Here is a 17,022-nt window from a genome sequence, read left to right as displayed (position 1 = left end):
CTTCACTAATACACAGTTCCTGAAGGTTGTTAAGTGACACTAGTCCGAAAAATGAAGTGGGAAGGTTTTTAGTCCATCAAGCATCTAGATTGATTGTAGATTAACTCTGGGCGACGACCAATTATGAGTCTGGACTCCAGCATCGTAGACAGCTAGGCAATTATCTCTTCCTTCTTTTGGGTATGGACGAAGTTTTCGATGATTTTCCCTCTTTTGGGAGGACCACGAGGGTGTCTTCTAAGGATCTGAAGTACCCTAAAAGTCTATGATAGTCCTTTTATCATTTTAGGTATTTTCTTCTTCAGATTCGTATATGTTTGGATAACAAAATAACACAAAGCGGAGTAGCTCGCGCACAGAGGTGTTGCGAGTTTGAAATACCGAGGAAAAAGGCTTAGTATTACAAGTCCTTGCTTCTATTTGTAAGTTCGCTCGGCGTTGTTCGAAGGATCTGGCGTCCCTATCTCAGCAAATCAATTGCCTGTGATGAGAACGTTCTCTTCAGTGTGTTTCCATCTTATGTCTGCAGTTTCGTTGTGTGTTTTTTTTCTATTCTGCTCTATCTGCATGTTTGCTTCCGGCTGATGTTGAATTATTGCAAGCTAATTGCATGAGACGCGAAAAGAAATCGTTTCTATGCAATGTAAAATTAAATTTAGAATAATCGCGTATCTTTATTTCCTTTTTACTCTTTTCTGATTTATTTTGTATTCCTTTTAGAAATTACAAATTAGATCTGTTTTACGATATAATGTGCTCTCCCTTAAGTAATAACCTTCCACCGATACCTCACTTGACTAAGTGGGTACGTGGCTTTTGATTGGCCTACCAGAGTTTATTTCATAGCGGAAGCTGATGTGATTCGGATCAACGTCGACATGTAGAACTACGTCTCAAATAGGCTTGCTAGCAAAAGGGATGCTAAACATAAAATAAAATCATATCTCACATTCCGAATATCTTACAACCCGTATTGCTGAGAGATAATTTTATGAAAAACAACTGTGTTAATTACATGTTTTCAATCAGTATCAGGAGCTCGTTTCTCTATATGTTGTTTCGTTTTCGCTTAAGAATATCACAAACATTGCATATTGATAGAAGGGAAAGCAATTTTCTTGACATGAAACTTTCAAATTGTATTAAACAAAACGAAAGTTGCTTAAATTAATCTAGTACAACCTTAACACAATTTATTCAATTAAATATAGTTGTAGATTGTACTTGCCACTGACAGCAGCAACATTTCTTCCATCTGAAATGGAAATATTATTTGTGTTCAACATTTGAAGAGCAATTTTTGATATGTGAAATTTTATAGAACGTTTGACTCTACTATATTTTATAATTATTACTATTATTAATTAAAACGATGAAATCTAGTAAAATATTATAAGATATACATGAAAGGAGACGGGAGTTTTAAAAATGAAACTATGAGAAACACATTTGCAATCATCCATTAGCTTACAATTGCTCATGTAGCAAATAATTAGCCACGACTAGTTAGTGATATACTGCGTATCCTTAATTATCATGTAAATAAATTTAATAGAAAAGTTTATAATATACTTTATGAAAATACTAATTAAACGTACAAAATATCCAAAATATACAAAATACTAGTGTTATATACTTAAACATTCACGCAGCAAAATTTCAATTTTGCTTAATAGACACAGTGAATAAACGGATTTTCTACAGTTTCATTACTATAATGATTAAAGCTGAAATAGGTAATGTTTGCCTTCGTCCTCTTTTTAAAATATTTTTGTATGTATTATTTTGTATTTTGCTTAAACAGTAAGCTACTTAGACCACTCAATTTATAAAGTGGTTTTAATTAGTTTTTAAATTGTACAGTTTTTGTCACCAAAACCAAGACTGTCTTCCAGACACCATGTCCAAAATATTGAATCTGGATTCTTATGTTACTTAGATCTCCTTGGAATAGAAATATCTTTTCCTTCATTCTTCCACAGAGATGATATGTATTATCTAATACAAATAGACAATCTGAACTTCGGCTCATTCTGAATACTCAGGTGGAATTTACAAAACAATTATAAGCCATGATATAATGAAGATATAACATCGCAATGTACATTAAATGATATGAAAGCCTCTGGAAAATACACAGTGAATAGAGAAGTAACAGATACAAATCAAAAGGTTAACAGCGGTAACTCTTGGACCAGTGGAAAGCGTGGATTTGAATGTTAAAAATAAACATGGGTTTGCGTATTGGCAAGGGAACCATTTTTTTTGCAAATAAAAGATCTATATTTTACTGAAAAGCAGCGTTCATGTTTAAAGTAAGAATTTTATAAATAGAATGTCGCAGCTATGCAATGTAGGACATTAGAACATATATATTAAACAAAATCACAATTCGTTCTTTTCTTGTATTTAACCTTAACTCCGGCTTGGGAGAAGCATATTCGATTCCCGGTGGGAGCTCATGTGGTCCGGATTGCAAGTTTCCTACATAACGATAGTGGTAAAAAGTGTACTAAATGCCAATAGAACACCGTGTAAGGTTTACTCATGAACGGAAAGAAATATGGAAAGATGTTCATCCTATAAGGTCACTAATAATCACGCAAGCAGAACGACATTTCCGAAGGGCAGGCGTTCAGTGTTCTCGATAAGTTTGATATGTATATTTATTTTAATCAGCAATATAATAATATAGTAATGAAAAGCTCAAAACTGTGTGTATCTGGAACTCTTTCATTCCTCTTCAGAAGCAAAAACTCAAATGACTACTACAGTCAAATGGAATCATTGTGTATCCAAACAAATAATCCCTAAATTTATCAATACTAATAAAACAGTCTTTTCTGCCAAAGTCAATGTAATAAATAGAAACCGGAAATTACAATATCGTAGAAAGCGTGTCCTTTTTCCCTTCAAATATGGGTAATTTTAAATACAATCAAGTAACTTTAATGAATAGATGGTGTACCATAAAGCACACCTCCAACATAAGCAAATTATATTATTGTTCACTTTAAGAATAACAAGAAGAGGTATTCGAATAATTTATAAATTTTCATTTTTTCTCCTTACAAAAGAGTTTCCAAAAAGTATCCCCTTACTTGTAATGAAGAATTTGTATACCAAATTTAAAACTTAAACTATTGCATGCTTAAATCAGTCATTTTTTGAATTCAGAAAATAAAATTTGAATACTATAGAATTGAGTCACTTTTCACCTTAGAAGTGGAATTTACAGAAACACTGAATAAACATGTTTGCTTGTTTTCAATTAAATATTTGTTTACTAAATTGCACATATGCATGTTGTACTAATACTCACATTTAACACTTTCAGAATAAAAGAAAAAAAGGCAAATTTGGATACGAATTATATCTGTAGGAGCGGATCTTTTGGAAACGCTGAACCGTATTTCATTACTCTAATTAAAAGTTAGTATGCCAAATGATACACTTCCAACTTAAGTTAATTTTTCCATTCGGCACTTTTTTAAATAAACAATTAACTTTGAATTTCAGTGGAACGGCACCCCTTTCCGCCGTATAAGGAACACTTCGGAATGGCTGGTTCTTATATTACCTTGTTTTTACTAAAGAGTTTTTCGCTCCGTAAATGTTAAATAGCCTTCTTACTCCCCTAATCTATCACCATGTGATTATCTTTCTATGAGCTATTTGAATGATATAGTCTAGTCCTACGAACGACACACTATAAAGGAAAAGAGATGTTTTCCATTATAATTATTATTTTATATCAATTACAACAATTTCTTGTGAAAGTGTTTCAACTGATCGAATACCCAGAAAGGATGCGGTCGTTCATTTTAATTTTAAACGGATGTGACTCACTTTAAATACTCATAAATCTGTTTTATGGATTATGTGTAAGTCGGTTAGACGGCAAGAAGTAAACTGACGGAGACTACGTTGGAATCCTCGTATCACGCTTCGTCTATATCAAACCTTAATTTTGCCACTTCATTTCGATTGAAATGTTTATAGTAAGGGAAATTGTGCAGAAATTGTCACAACTACCACACAAATAGACAAAACCACCACACAATCGGACAAATCTCCTACACTTTGAAATGATCGTGATTGCACGTCTTTATGACTCCCACTTTAGTGTTTCTGTCATTAGAAAACAGTGCAAGAAGAATAGTTGCAACATCAGTTTAAGTGGAATAAAAATGTTATTAAAAAGTACAAAGGCAAGACATGCAACCAGGATCATTTCAGAGTGTGTGAGTTTTGTCCATTTGTGTGGGGATTTTGTCCATTTATGTGGGGATTGTGACCGTTGCTGTGTGTGGGAGTTTTGTTCATTTGTGTGAAAGTTATGACCGTTCGTGCATTTGGGAGATTTGTACGTTTGTGTGGGGGCTACGACCGTTTGTGTGGGCGTTTTGACATTTCTTGAGTGTTGGGGTTTTGGCTGTGGGAGTTTTGACCTGTTCCCTTTATAACGAGCTGGGAAGAATGTGAACTGAAAAAAATGGTAGAAAGGCAAACGTCATGGGAGATGGAACGAAGCGATTGTTGTCAAACATAGAAGGTAAGAGAATAGAGCAAGTAACTAATTTTCGATACCTCGGTAGTATTATTAATGATGATATGAAACAAAATGAAGGATAGATGCGGCGGACAAAGTCTTTAGGAGCAAAAAAGGCTATTTTGTGGGACCTTGAAATAAAATCTTGAGAAAAAATACTTCGTGCGGAGTATTGTACTACATGTGTCAGAGATTTGAACATTGCGCTAAATGATGAAAAGCGACTGAAAGCTTTCAAAATTTACGTATAGAAAAGAATAGAGAGAATTTGCTCCGTGGAACAGAAAATGAACAGGAGGATCAGAAAAGAAATGACGGGGAAGAAAAGAAGAATTTTAAATATTACTAAGAAGAGGACGTTAACGTTATTTCTTCCGCTACGTTACATAAACTGAATCCACGGGCGTTTCTGACGGGGGGAATGAGGTGGACACATCCCCCCAATATTTTCAAGTACAAAAAATTCAATATTTTTTTCTAATTTAATTTATTTACTAACGACAGAACAACATATAAATAATAATAGTTATATTTATTTGGAATACAATATTCAGGCTGTGAAACGATTATAACATAGTTCTTTGTATACCTTTAGGGGATCCGTGAAGGTAAGCAGAAATGGAATCGAACAGGTTGGGCTAGGTAGTACTATTTAAATCACATTCTTTGATGTCCCCCCCAATTTTACATGACAGAGACGCCAGTGCCTGAATCCAAATGTATATATTGAATATTTATAAAGATCACGAGACTATCTTAAATTACACATCACAGTCATGCATTATATATATATATATATATATATATATATATATATATATATATATATATATATATATATATATATATATATTCGCTTTCATCATATATTGTTTTGGTTGCATTAAAATATTATACATTCAGTCATTACAAGATGGCTCTTTATTCTATCTATCTTCTTTTAGTTACCATAACAACGACATCAAACGGATGAATAAGTTGTCATAGCAACGGAATTAAGAAATATTTGGATATTACATAAATATTTAAATTATTTCTTTATATTTTTCTTTTTCTTCTTCTTCTTCTTCTTCTTAATTGCTAGCATCTTTAAAATAGCAATTTTGCCCGTAAATATAAACAATACTTAGAAAGTGCATACAAACATAGACACTATCGTTGTAATTGGTGAAGAGGGATTTGTATCATGACGATCTTACTGAAGAATATGATGTCAGCAAGGTGATGAAGGAGGAGAATGAAACTACAATGAACGGATGATGCAAAACAGAAAATAGTACAAACGGACAAAGTGATTAGAGGAAGACCGAGGAGGAAACAATCTTCTCAGTTGTGGCAAGTGTCCTGCCAATATTTGGAAAATACCTATGATGACAGGGTAAATGTAGAATAACGTTGAGTACTAAGATAAACAGGTATAATTCTTGTCACCAGGAAATATTTCATGATTTTATTTGCATTTACCATAATGCTAAATGCAATGGAAAGCCAAATGAAAGAACTAAATATCCTATTAATGTTAAAAGAGCTGCGACTGAATATAATATTATTTATTCTTTGTATACTAGTTTGAGAATTTTTAATCAAGTGTACCTGATCTCAATTACACTTAGATGACAAAACTCATAGGATATTTTTAGAGTACTTGTTGATGGCGCAGGTACATAGTGAGAAACCGGTTGAAAGACACAGTGCAGTTTCAAGACCGTTAATGAGAATTTTGTAAATAGAGGTTAACACAGATTAGTAGTTGCAGCTTGGGGAGTGGGTATGAGTTCTCACAATCTGTTCCGTAATGAAGCTTTTGTCATTCCACAACGGCACAGATGAGCCATGTGTAAAGCATTTAAGGCATCGAGCAGTTGCAATTCAGAAGGACGCAATACCAAACGGCGTGAGCTGAACAAACACGACCGGTGATGTCTGGGTAGGCGAATGGGAGCGAATATACACACAATATTGCGTAAAGTCACATGAATCAATGGAGAACCTTAGAACAACATTTATTATGATCAGTTAACTGAAATTTGATCAGAATAGGATATCTAAGGCGTAGACCAACATGAAGCTGCTAATAACCTCTGACTAACGGCAACGGCGAGGTTCCTCCTAGTTCAGTAATTGTTTTCAACGTATTTACACTCATGGTTTCTATTTTCTGTCTCAATTCAAATATAATCTGGCTGGTCTATATTATAATACTTGGTGACTACATATGGTGAGCCCATTATTGATGTGAAGTACCCTACGAACAATGAAACTTATAAATTGTGCAAAGGAGAATTCCCACACATTATCGTGACGTTATTAGGTAGGTGTATCATGAGTTTTGGAACTTAACCTTATATCCATGTATTTTGTTATGAGGAAATACCCTCAAAGTTCAGATTTTTGTATTTTTCTCCAAGATATTAGTGATTGTTTCTTATAAACTAAAGTTTGGGCTTTAGCTTGAAATCTTAGGATTAATCGTTGTATTCTAAACACAATCTTACACTCAAGAGAAGTAAAGGTTTAAAAGAGACGGTAAAGACAAAAGGAATTCAAGCACAAATTTTACATTAAGCACATAATTCACATTTAAAAGATATATGGGAAGATCATTTTAGTGCTTGTGAGATTCAGGTCTAAATATTATAAATAACACTCATAATATGAAAAAGGGTGCACAATTTTTTTCCTGTAGTTAAGTGGAACGCACAAGCTTTACATATATTTTTGTCACAATTTTGGTGATTTGGCTTCAACTACCTGCTATCTGGATGTCTCATATTTTAATAGAAGAAATAGCAAAATGAAATTAGATAAAATACTTGCAAGCACTACAGTGAAATGAACATGAGGATTTAGTCTCCATAACGTTACATTGTGTAATCCATAAGTACATTAATAACATTCCAGGCTCTCGCGAGTCAAATATGCAAACAATCACATCAACATAATCAAATTTAAGCATTTTTGTTGAGTACAAGATTTAAACTGATCAATGTATCAAAATCAAAGAAATTTTACTTACCTTTACTTTTAACAACAGTTGATCGTCCTTGATAAAAGAAGAATACTTGTTATACAAACTCTTGAAAGTAAATAACTTTTATGCAAATAATAAATTCTTACATCACTAAGTTACATTTAGTTCAGAAAGTTTTGTTTGTGTCTAATTCTAACGCTCCTTATTGTGATATTACTCATGATTGGTGAAACCAGTTTTAATATTCACCAAAAATCAATCGTTTGTTGCAATGGTGCACGTAAGACATATTTCCACACTATAAATCTATCTCCTACTTCAATGGGAAAAATATGGGACTAGAGTGTTCATTACAAATATTGTTGACATGCACCTTGATATTTTGAACAATCATCTGAAATGTAATATTTTAACAACTTTATGGGGAAAATTATACCTCATTATTAATGCAAAACCTTGTGTTGATGTTCTGTACTTAGAAGATTAAGCTTAAACATTACAACAAGCTTATTAATTATTTAACTATATAATATAACCATTGTCAAATAAAGACAAGAGAGATCGATTCAGAAAGTTATATTAACTTAAGTTCTATTGAAACAAACATTAAGGTATTTCCTTTGGAAGAAATTGATGTTCACAGTTCCCATGTTTCATTACCATAATATTTAATAACATAATAAGAGTCCAGTACTTCTTGGATCCAACTTTAACCACTCCTCTATATAGAAATTAATATTATAGGTAACCTCACTGTAAGACCAATTCTTCTGTAAAATCATATTGACATGTTTTGCCTCCCATTCTTGTTTACAAAATCTTGGTTTAGTTCCAGCCATAAGAAACCACTATTCTAAATAATGAACTGTAATACTAAGGTTCAGATAAAACAGTGAAATCATATTCAGAGGGTTATCCATCATATAAAGCGAATCCTTTTTGATATCATTGTCATTCTGTTAAGCATTAAATTTTGCTTTCCAGAATTGTTTGGTAACTCAGGTTCTATTTACTGTGAATCACTTCAACAAATATTTAGAATAGGATTAAAAGGATAAAATACAATTGGTTGTCTTGAATAAATTATACTGTTCTTTTCCTACCTGTATACTCTTTCATCTACTCCTTCTTGATACTTTACATAATCTCCTTTGAAAATAATTTGGTCTAAAACGCATTGCTTGTAGGAACAGCAATCTTGATGTTTCATTGTCATTTCCTTTAAAGTTTCCAATTTACCTCAAGGAATGAGTAATTCGAGAAAAGAGGAAATACTTGTTTTCTTACTAACACAAAACGTTGGATGAGTGGTCAAAAATCGGAAACAAAATCAACTCAAGTTTATGATGCACGACCAATGCATAAGTAACCTAATGCGCAACATATTGTATATCAACTCGATATGAGTCAATCGATGACACGATTCAGGAAACTTCAGCGTGTTTATATGAGAGATATTCAGCTCTGAGTGATCTACATTTGAAATCTGCAATCAAAATTAATGAATATTATTAATGTGTAGAGTTATAGCAGTATTTATAGTACATAGTTTGAGCCTTGGAATGCCATGTGGTGAAGGTTGTACGTTTGTGCAATTTTAGCACAAGGTTAACAAATACCTATATTTCGAGTGAACCATATTTGTCTTTGGGTATTTGAACCAAAGTGCCAAATTAAAACTTGTAATATGTGCGAGATTACAAAAGAGAACTGCGAACCAATTACTTAATATACGCAGTTGTATAAATGGGCTCTAGACAGTATCACATTCATTAGATATCTTTTGTATCAACTGAAGATGTTCAGCAGCATCGCACGACTCAAGAAAATAGGTTTATCCCCTGTAGAAACAGTACCTGGAACTAGAAATAATTATGCTTTCTTTCCTGATAGTGAAAAATGTTTAAAAATTGGACTACTTTCCTCTACACCAATTGAACACCTACACGGTAGATAAACAATACATACACAAGCCATCAGAAGTAATTGTATTTCATCCATGAAAGTTTTTAGCGTGTGTCTATGGCTGCAAATGGTGGATTGGGATTGTGCTGGAATATTTAGAGGAATATCAGGACTACAACAAAATGTTCTTACACCCTGCAAGTTCCGCTTCCACTTTTCACTGGCCTGGAACCGACGATATCATATGGGTGCCATCCAATCACATTCTTATTGACGCAAGAGACATTTCTGCCATAGCTAGTGGAAGATCGCATAATGTATCACATGAGACTGCTAATAAAATTAATAAGTTATTCAAGACTTTCAGTAAACATTGATACATTGTACAATGCTGATGATTAATAGATTAGTCAAGTGTTACTTTTGCTATAATTGTAGGTTACTGTGTGGCATAGTAGTAATGGAAGTTATACAGTATCTAACAGCCTATATCATTACTTTAGAATCTCGTTATGAGGGAAAAGACACATTCAGAATTTTGCGGGCCTTAGGTTCAAGAAACATAATTTGGTTCACAGAAATATAAATATTTCTTAAGTTTGGGCTAAAATTTCACACACGTACAACTTTCAGCATATTCTCATTCCGGGGCCTGAACTTTGTACCATAAGTGATGCTATAACTTCTAAACCTATACAATATTCAATAGTTTCGATTGAAGACTTAATACCTGCAGGCAAAATTACATGCTGATGCAAATTTATAGCTCCATAGTTTTTATGGTTAATAAAGTAATAAAATTGAAACCCAGACGTTTCTGAGTCGTGACTTTGAAGGCGATTGCGTAATTAATCACTAATGATCAAACATGTCTTTCAATGTACAAAAAGAATATCAAAATCTGAAAAATCTATTTGTCATCATTGGTTAATTTGAAATCGAATGACTCATCTGTAAATATTATATTTTCATACATAAAATGTATCTTACCTTTTGCATGTGCGCTAACGCCACCTAGGATAATACAAGAGAGCGTATCCATATATATTTTCGCCATTATATACATATACATAAACACACAAACACACATACATATATATACATACTAACAGGAACGTTTGTCATTAATTTATAACGTTGTAGTTTAACACTTGTTTAGTTTATAATGGATTCAGAACATTATAATTTTCAATCCGGAAATTTTCTTACGAATGCATCTAAGATGGGAAGTCTGTTAAGCGTATTTCGATTACTTTTTTCTAAGATAATGGCTACCTACAGAACACATCTTAAATAAACATAACGTGACGTGATTCTGAACTTAAGTGTACCTCAATAGATGAATTAGATATTGAAAATGATTTCACAATAGACCGTAAAGTGAATGCGCTAAAAGAAACTGTGTAATTCAATAACAAGCTGGGGCGAACTATTGTTTATCTAGAGAGTCCAACTCCATATATGCGGAATATATACTTATGCCTTTTCGGAAGTGCGGAGTAGTTTTGCTTCAGAAGATCTTTATACAAAATTTGTGCAATGACCACTTTCGTACACTTTAAATTTTATTTTTCAGTTCTCAATACCAAGTGTCTTCTTATAACGTTGTAAATTAGTGTGATATTTCAGAGTTTTCTCGTACTTTTTATACGTTGAGAGAAACGAATGAAAGGGTGTTGGAAAAGGTAGGAACGAAAAGAACAATTTTAGATATTATTAAGAAAGGGAAGAGAAACTGATTGGGACACTGAATAACGAGAAACTGTATCGTGAGGGACGTGCTAGAAGGCATAGTGATAGGAAAGACAGAGAAGGGGAAAATATGACTACATACTTGTAGTGAACGACTCAAAGCAAAAAATGTACGTGAATACGAAGTTGTTAACGATGTGAAACATGGGACCTTTTCTGTCGCAGCATGTAATCTGCCAATAATGGCAGAATACCTATGATAATGATGACATTTGATATTCACATTTAATTGCAATCTAAGGAATATTTGTTATATTTTTATTATGCATAAATAATTTATTTAGAAATTGCAAAACAGATAACTCGCGTGCACACAACCTGGAGTTAATATTTCATACCCTTCTCTTACACGTTCAATTTTTACCCACACAGAAAAAAAATCATTTCATATTTAATGAGTTCTGTAGATAATTTTTGTTCTTTTCTTTGACCAAACATTGTATGTCACAGTTCATAAGTATGGTACACATAGTATCCATAATGTCATATTTGACAATCTCCTTTAGACGATCAGGGTCTAAAATTATGCATTTTAAAAGAAAAGAATGCCTTCGTTTATCTTTTTTTTTTCAATAACTCAAATTTTCGTGCTCATAGGTTGGAGACCGAACACATGCACTTCACATCACACATTTATAAAGCTGGCTAATGAGTAAGTTCCATGTTAAGGTTCATCCTTGAAATTATATGATATTAAGTGTCTTTGAGTTATCAACTGAATATTAAACGAATTATTTAAAATAAGACAAATGCAATCTGAGGCTTGTAATATACCTCCAAATTTAAGAAATAGAAACTAAGAATATAATGATTGGAGGATATTGTTCATCTTACAATATCTACACATTTTTATGATGCAGCAAAAATGTATACTAAGCTGAAAAATCATTAGGGTAATCTAACTAATATTTAACATAAACTCACATTACAGCAGCAATACTATTACGCATGTAAACAATCTCGGCTTAGTTAGTGGCAGGATAGCGGGCGCGGTGGCTCAGTTGTAGAGCGTTCACCTCCGTTGCTCGGGGTCCCTGGTTCGATCCCAGCCAGCACTGTATGGACTTTGTGGTGAACAAACACAGTGCTCGTACGTTTTCTCGAGGCTCTCCTGTTTCCTCCCACTTTCTTGATTCTGCCATTTCACTCATCTCTCATCATCACCGTCTTTTTAGATTAACCAGCATAAGCGTGGGACTTAAAACTCCAAGATTTCATTTGATTTCATAGTGGCAGGATACGTGATAAACCACATCTGTGCATATAAGCTTCTTTTTCAGTTATTTCCCTATGTGCATTAATCTTACTTTCAACGACGTTCCAATAATATTAAATTGCGCTAATATAACTTAATATTGAATTCATTTTCACCAATTAAGATTTCTCACTCTCTTTCTCGAACCACTGCAGCGCACTGTTGCCTTTGTTACAAGGAACGCTATCCAGTTTATATATACTATTGTGAGCTGGAAATATGGCCATTATAAATAGGTCTATGGGGATCAATAACATTTTAATAAGTAAAGCCTATTCTAGTGCTTTCCACCACGGGGCCCATGGATGAGCATATGGATGTTCCTCAAATCATAAGAAACACGTTATTGTTTGTCATTTTTCTACTACCACGTCTCGAACACTTTTTCTCTGCAAGACAACATATTTTTACAATGTGACTGATGTGGGAGAGTGAAGATTGTGATTCGAAATGCAATGGATACGTGTCCTTTTTAAATTGTAATTGACGATATCGTTTTGTGAACACCGATATAAGCGTGGGGCATCTGGTACGGAGACCCATGTACAACACTGTACGCTGAAAATTCTACTTAGACATACACGAGCTAATTCCGCTGTTAATATCTGCTTTTAATATAATTACAATCTGCCTCTTACACTAGTATTCTAGCTACAAACACTACTATATGTCCGACATATTTGCTGAATTTCGGTCGTCTCGTATTTGTCTTTTGGTACTTGGTACCCTGTACATTTCCCATTCCTGGGAGGTAGTAACTATGGCAAATAGCTAACACCAGACAAGTAACGCTGTTCTTTCCAGCCATATCGTTATCAGAACTTTGCTTAAAACTACTTTTTCATATTGAGAAATTTCCCTATTGTATACTGAAGGATCAGACCGATCCAATGATTGAGTTTCCTATCACTGTCACCAGGATGGATCTGTTGTGATCAACGACTTTCACATCAGGTCATCGAACTTTGATCTAGAAGTAATAGCGATCTTAATGTTATAGTTGTTCACCATATATAAGTCACTTGTGTACGTAAATAAATTGAACTAATAACTGAACAAACTGGATAATGCTCTTAGATATATCGTTTTGTGGATAATTTGTTTCGTTCATGTAATAAAACACACATTATGAAATATTTTAATTAATTAATTTACTTAAGTTAAACGTAATTAACAATACAAATAAATGGTGAAGTATATAATTTAGGAGGAACAAATTAACCTATTCTCTTCACATGTACGTCGATTATGACGCGTCGATAATCTATCATATTTTCTTTTAACTTCTATATAATTGACGGTGAGAACATCCACCAAATACAAATTCACACAAATATTCGAGTCTCATAAACTTAGTTAAAAATCTGTAAACGTCTATTGAACTTCCTTTTGTGAAATTTCTATTTCCTGATACATCTCTATATTTAATAAGATCATCGCTAGTTCACGCATTAACTGATTTTAGAACAGTGAGCTGGAGACCCAATAATACTCCAGTTATTGAAGTGAATTATATATGACGTGCACACCTAAACACGAGGTTTATTTTTACTTTATCTTTGTTCTGAAATATTGTTCAATTTATAAAATATAATTTGGCATAAAATATATAGATATATAAGAATTATAAGTTTTAGTGTGAATAGTTTCTAGTAAAATCTTACCTGCTTCTGCATTAGCTTCATTACCTACAATGAGATATTTAATTTAAGAAACATATGATTAAATGTTGTTGATGAATACGGAAGTTTTTGGCATATCTTGTAAATAATAAGCAATGTATTTCTAATTATCCGGTAGAGCTTATAGTATCAATATTTTATTAGAAAATATATAAGATTTTCTTATGTAGAAAAGTACGCAACAATGAACACTTTGCTTTAAAGTGAATGCAAGAAACTATTCTAGTTCAATTTTAGTATTATTATGTAATAAATATTACAAACCTTTGTAATAAATAATACATTAAATGACATTGTGATTTGTTACAATTCATATAGTAGTGATATACTTTTCATTGGTTACTTATTACTGGTATATGTATGGAACAGTACTAAGTTTAGATGTCATTGTCAATAAAAATACGATGGAATATTTTTCCCTCCTTGAATTATTCCTAAATACCTATATAAAGTGTTAATAATACAGCGTACTAGACTTAGTTTGAAGTTTGTATAGACCCAAAGCATTTCTAAGCTTGATGCAAAACTTTATGACATGTGAAAGTATGATTAATAATTTTAAGCTTATCTTTGTACGTGAATAATATTAGACGACTTAGAATGACATATGATTCGTTAAATGATTGGCAGAGAAACATCACTCGATATGTGTTACCTATATATACCATTCACTACATCTACAAATTTGCATCAGCAATAATTGTTCACCTCAGGGTGCAGAGAACAGAGACCAGTAAAGTACCAAAAGAAACATTCCAATCATTTCGTAGCTCTCTCACACCATCAAGTGAATTCCCACTTGAATAGGACACCGGGCGCTATTAAACTTTAGCGTCATTTCTATTGGCCTATATATTAGCAAGATAACCTTTCTTTTCTGCACGTTTTATACAACTCAAAGCTTTATTTTATACCCACAATACATTTTTTTAAATATACGTTCGTGCCGTAAGTAGGAGAACCATGCCAATTCACACCCAGCAATGAGTGAATTAATGAATTTGAATACAATACGCATCATATTCGCCTCTGATAAGCACCACTTATATGTTGATTGGGGAGCATTTCGTGCTGCAGTGAAATTTAGAGCTATGTCAACGATAGTTAACTACCAGAAGGTCCGCCCTATCAAACTGATCTCAAAGGAGTATCTTTACGAAGAGTGTTCTAGGAGAATGCAGGAATTCTCCGGTAGCCAAGTTGGCGGGAATCATAGCAATTTGTACGGCAACTGGTACATTAGTTGCAGTCATGTTCAGAGTGACATTATCAGTGGGATACTGAAGTTTAGATGGCAACGGGAAAGCACCACTCTATGTTTTCGTAGCTTCCTGATGCAGGAAGAAAACATAAGTACAATGTTCTTTCGTTTATTAAAATATAATTCCGGAGTCATATATAGTATACATAAGATATCATGCATGCAGATCTCTGGTAGAAAAATGGCTTGGGAAGAACTGCGGACGGGAATGTAATAATTTAGGGAAGATAAATAATGAGAGAAGACATGCAAAATCAGAAGATATAGGATAAAGACAATGGACGTACGTACCAACTTACAGAGAGGAAAGTTAGACAATCTTATGGAGGAAATGGAACAAAACAATATAGGTAGGAGTTTGTAAAGTTAGGTGATAGAGTAAGGAGTTGTCGAACAGCCAATGATATAGATTATTTTACTCAGGAAAGGTCGGTCATGATGGTGTAGAATTAATTCTTGTTAATCGCTTAAAAGAGAAGGTACAGATAGCAGAATGTGTTGGTGATAGGAAGATGGTGTTAATACTTAAAGGGAAAAAGAAGATTGGGTAGTGATACAGACATATGCACACACTATTTTGCATAGAATGAAAGAAGTAGAGGAAAATTGCGAGAAAATAGAGAGAATTATAGACAGGGATGTAGGCGAAAGAAACGGAAGAGAAGAGGGGCTAGTCAATTCTGGTAGATATAAGTTATTAATAATTGGAAACACATTGCTCAATCAGCACAAGTGAAGAAGATATACAGAAATTACGAACACCTGATGGGAGAAATCAGATAGGCTATATTATGATTCAGAATAAGTATCGGAATACCTTGAGGAATGCAAAGACGTTCTTGGGGTTGACATTTTCACTGATGAATACCCTGTGATAGCCGAAGTGGATATTCAACTGAAATATGTAGGCAGAAGAAAAGTATACAAGATGTTGAATACTAAGTAGTTCTGAAACGAGGAAGTTAGAAATCTTTTTGCAACTAATTTTTAAGAAAAAAATACTACAACAAGTAAAAGGAAGGTGCTGATAGTAATTGATGGTGAGAAAAGATTAGCCTTTGAGTACAGCAGGTATCAGCAGAAGAAGTAGTTTGTGACGAACACAAAACAACTTAGAAACCATGGGTTACACAGCATATATTGCAGAAAATGAAGGAAAGGAAGCTGTGGAAACAGATTTGTATAGAAGAGGAAGAGAGGTGTATAGAAAAGTAAACAATGAGTTTGAAGTGAAATAGATTAAGGAATGGAAGAAGTTTGCAAAAAAAAGCTAGTAATAGAAAAATTTGCAAGATATGGGAAATATGACGAAATGTACAACGAGATGAAATCTATGGAAATTCAGAGGGACCAAGGGGTATTAGGATGGTAGTAGAATATAAGAACCGGAAGACAGGCAGCGAGAGAAGTGTAGTTCTAGGAAGCTGGAAAGAATATGCTGAGGATTATATGATAGTACAAATAGACAATGTAGACTAATTATTGAATCATAAAATTAAGTAGGTGATGATGATAATGGGTTTAGTATGCTCTTCGGGATGAGTTTGAAGAAAAATACTATATCCGAGAATAGGAAGGAAAAGACAACCGGGATAGATAGTATACCAATTGAATTCATTTAGAACATCAGACACAAGGCCAATA

The 17,022-nt window shown here is 33.3% G+C and overlaps 1 protein-coding gene across 1 annotated transcript in view; it reads right to left on the bottom strand.

Moving 5' to 3' along the window:
• Positions 1–1,193: 1,193 nt before the first annotated feature.
• The window catches only part of LOC145683627 (uncharacterized), a 497,638-nt gene continuing 481,809 nt past the window's right edge, over positions 1,194–17,022 (bottom strand). Inside the window, exons 97-100 of the mRNA XM_081754963.1 lie at positions 14,100–14,123; positions 10,419–10,442; positions 7,569–7,595; positions 1,194–1,255 (exon numbers count right to left, since the gene is read on the bottom strand). Of these exons, the coding sequence (XP_081611089.1) occupies positions 1,194–1,255; positions 7,569–7,595; positions 10,419–10,442; positions 14,100–14,123 (137 nt within the window). The remainder of the gene's footprint in view (positions 1,256–7,568; positions 7,596–10,418; positions 10,443–14,099; positions 14,124–17,022) is intronic.

The sequence above is a fragment of the Thermobia domestica genome, chromosome 4, assembly GCF_964235325.1.
Source record: "Thermobia domestica chromosome 4, izTheDome1.hap1.1, whole genome shotgun sequence".
Taxonomy (NCBI): domain Eukaryota; kingdom Metazoa; phylum Arthropoda; class Insecta; order Zygentoma; family Lepismatidae; genus Thermobia; species Thermobia domestica.
The sequence above is the reverse complement of the archived record's forward strand: the minus strand, read 5'-3'. Positions and strand labels throughout refer to the sequence as shown.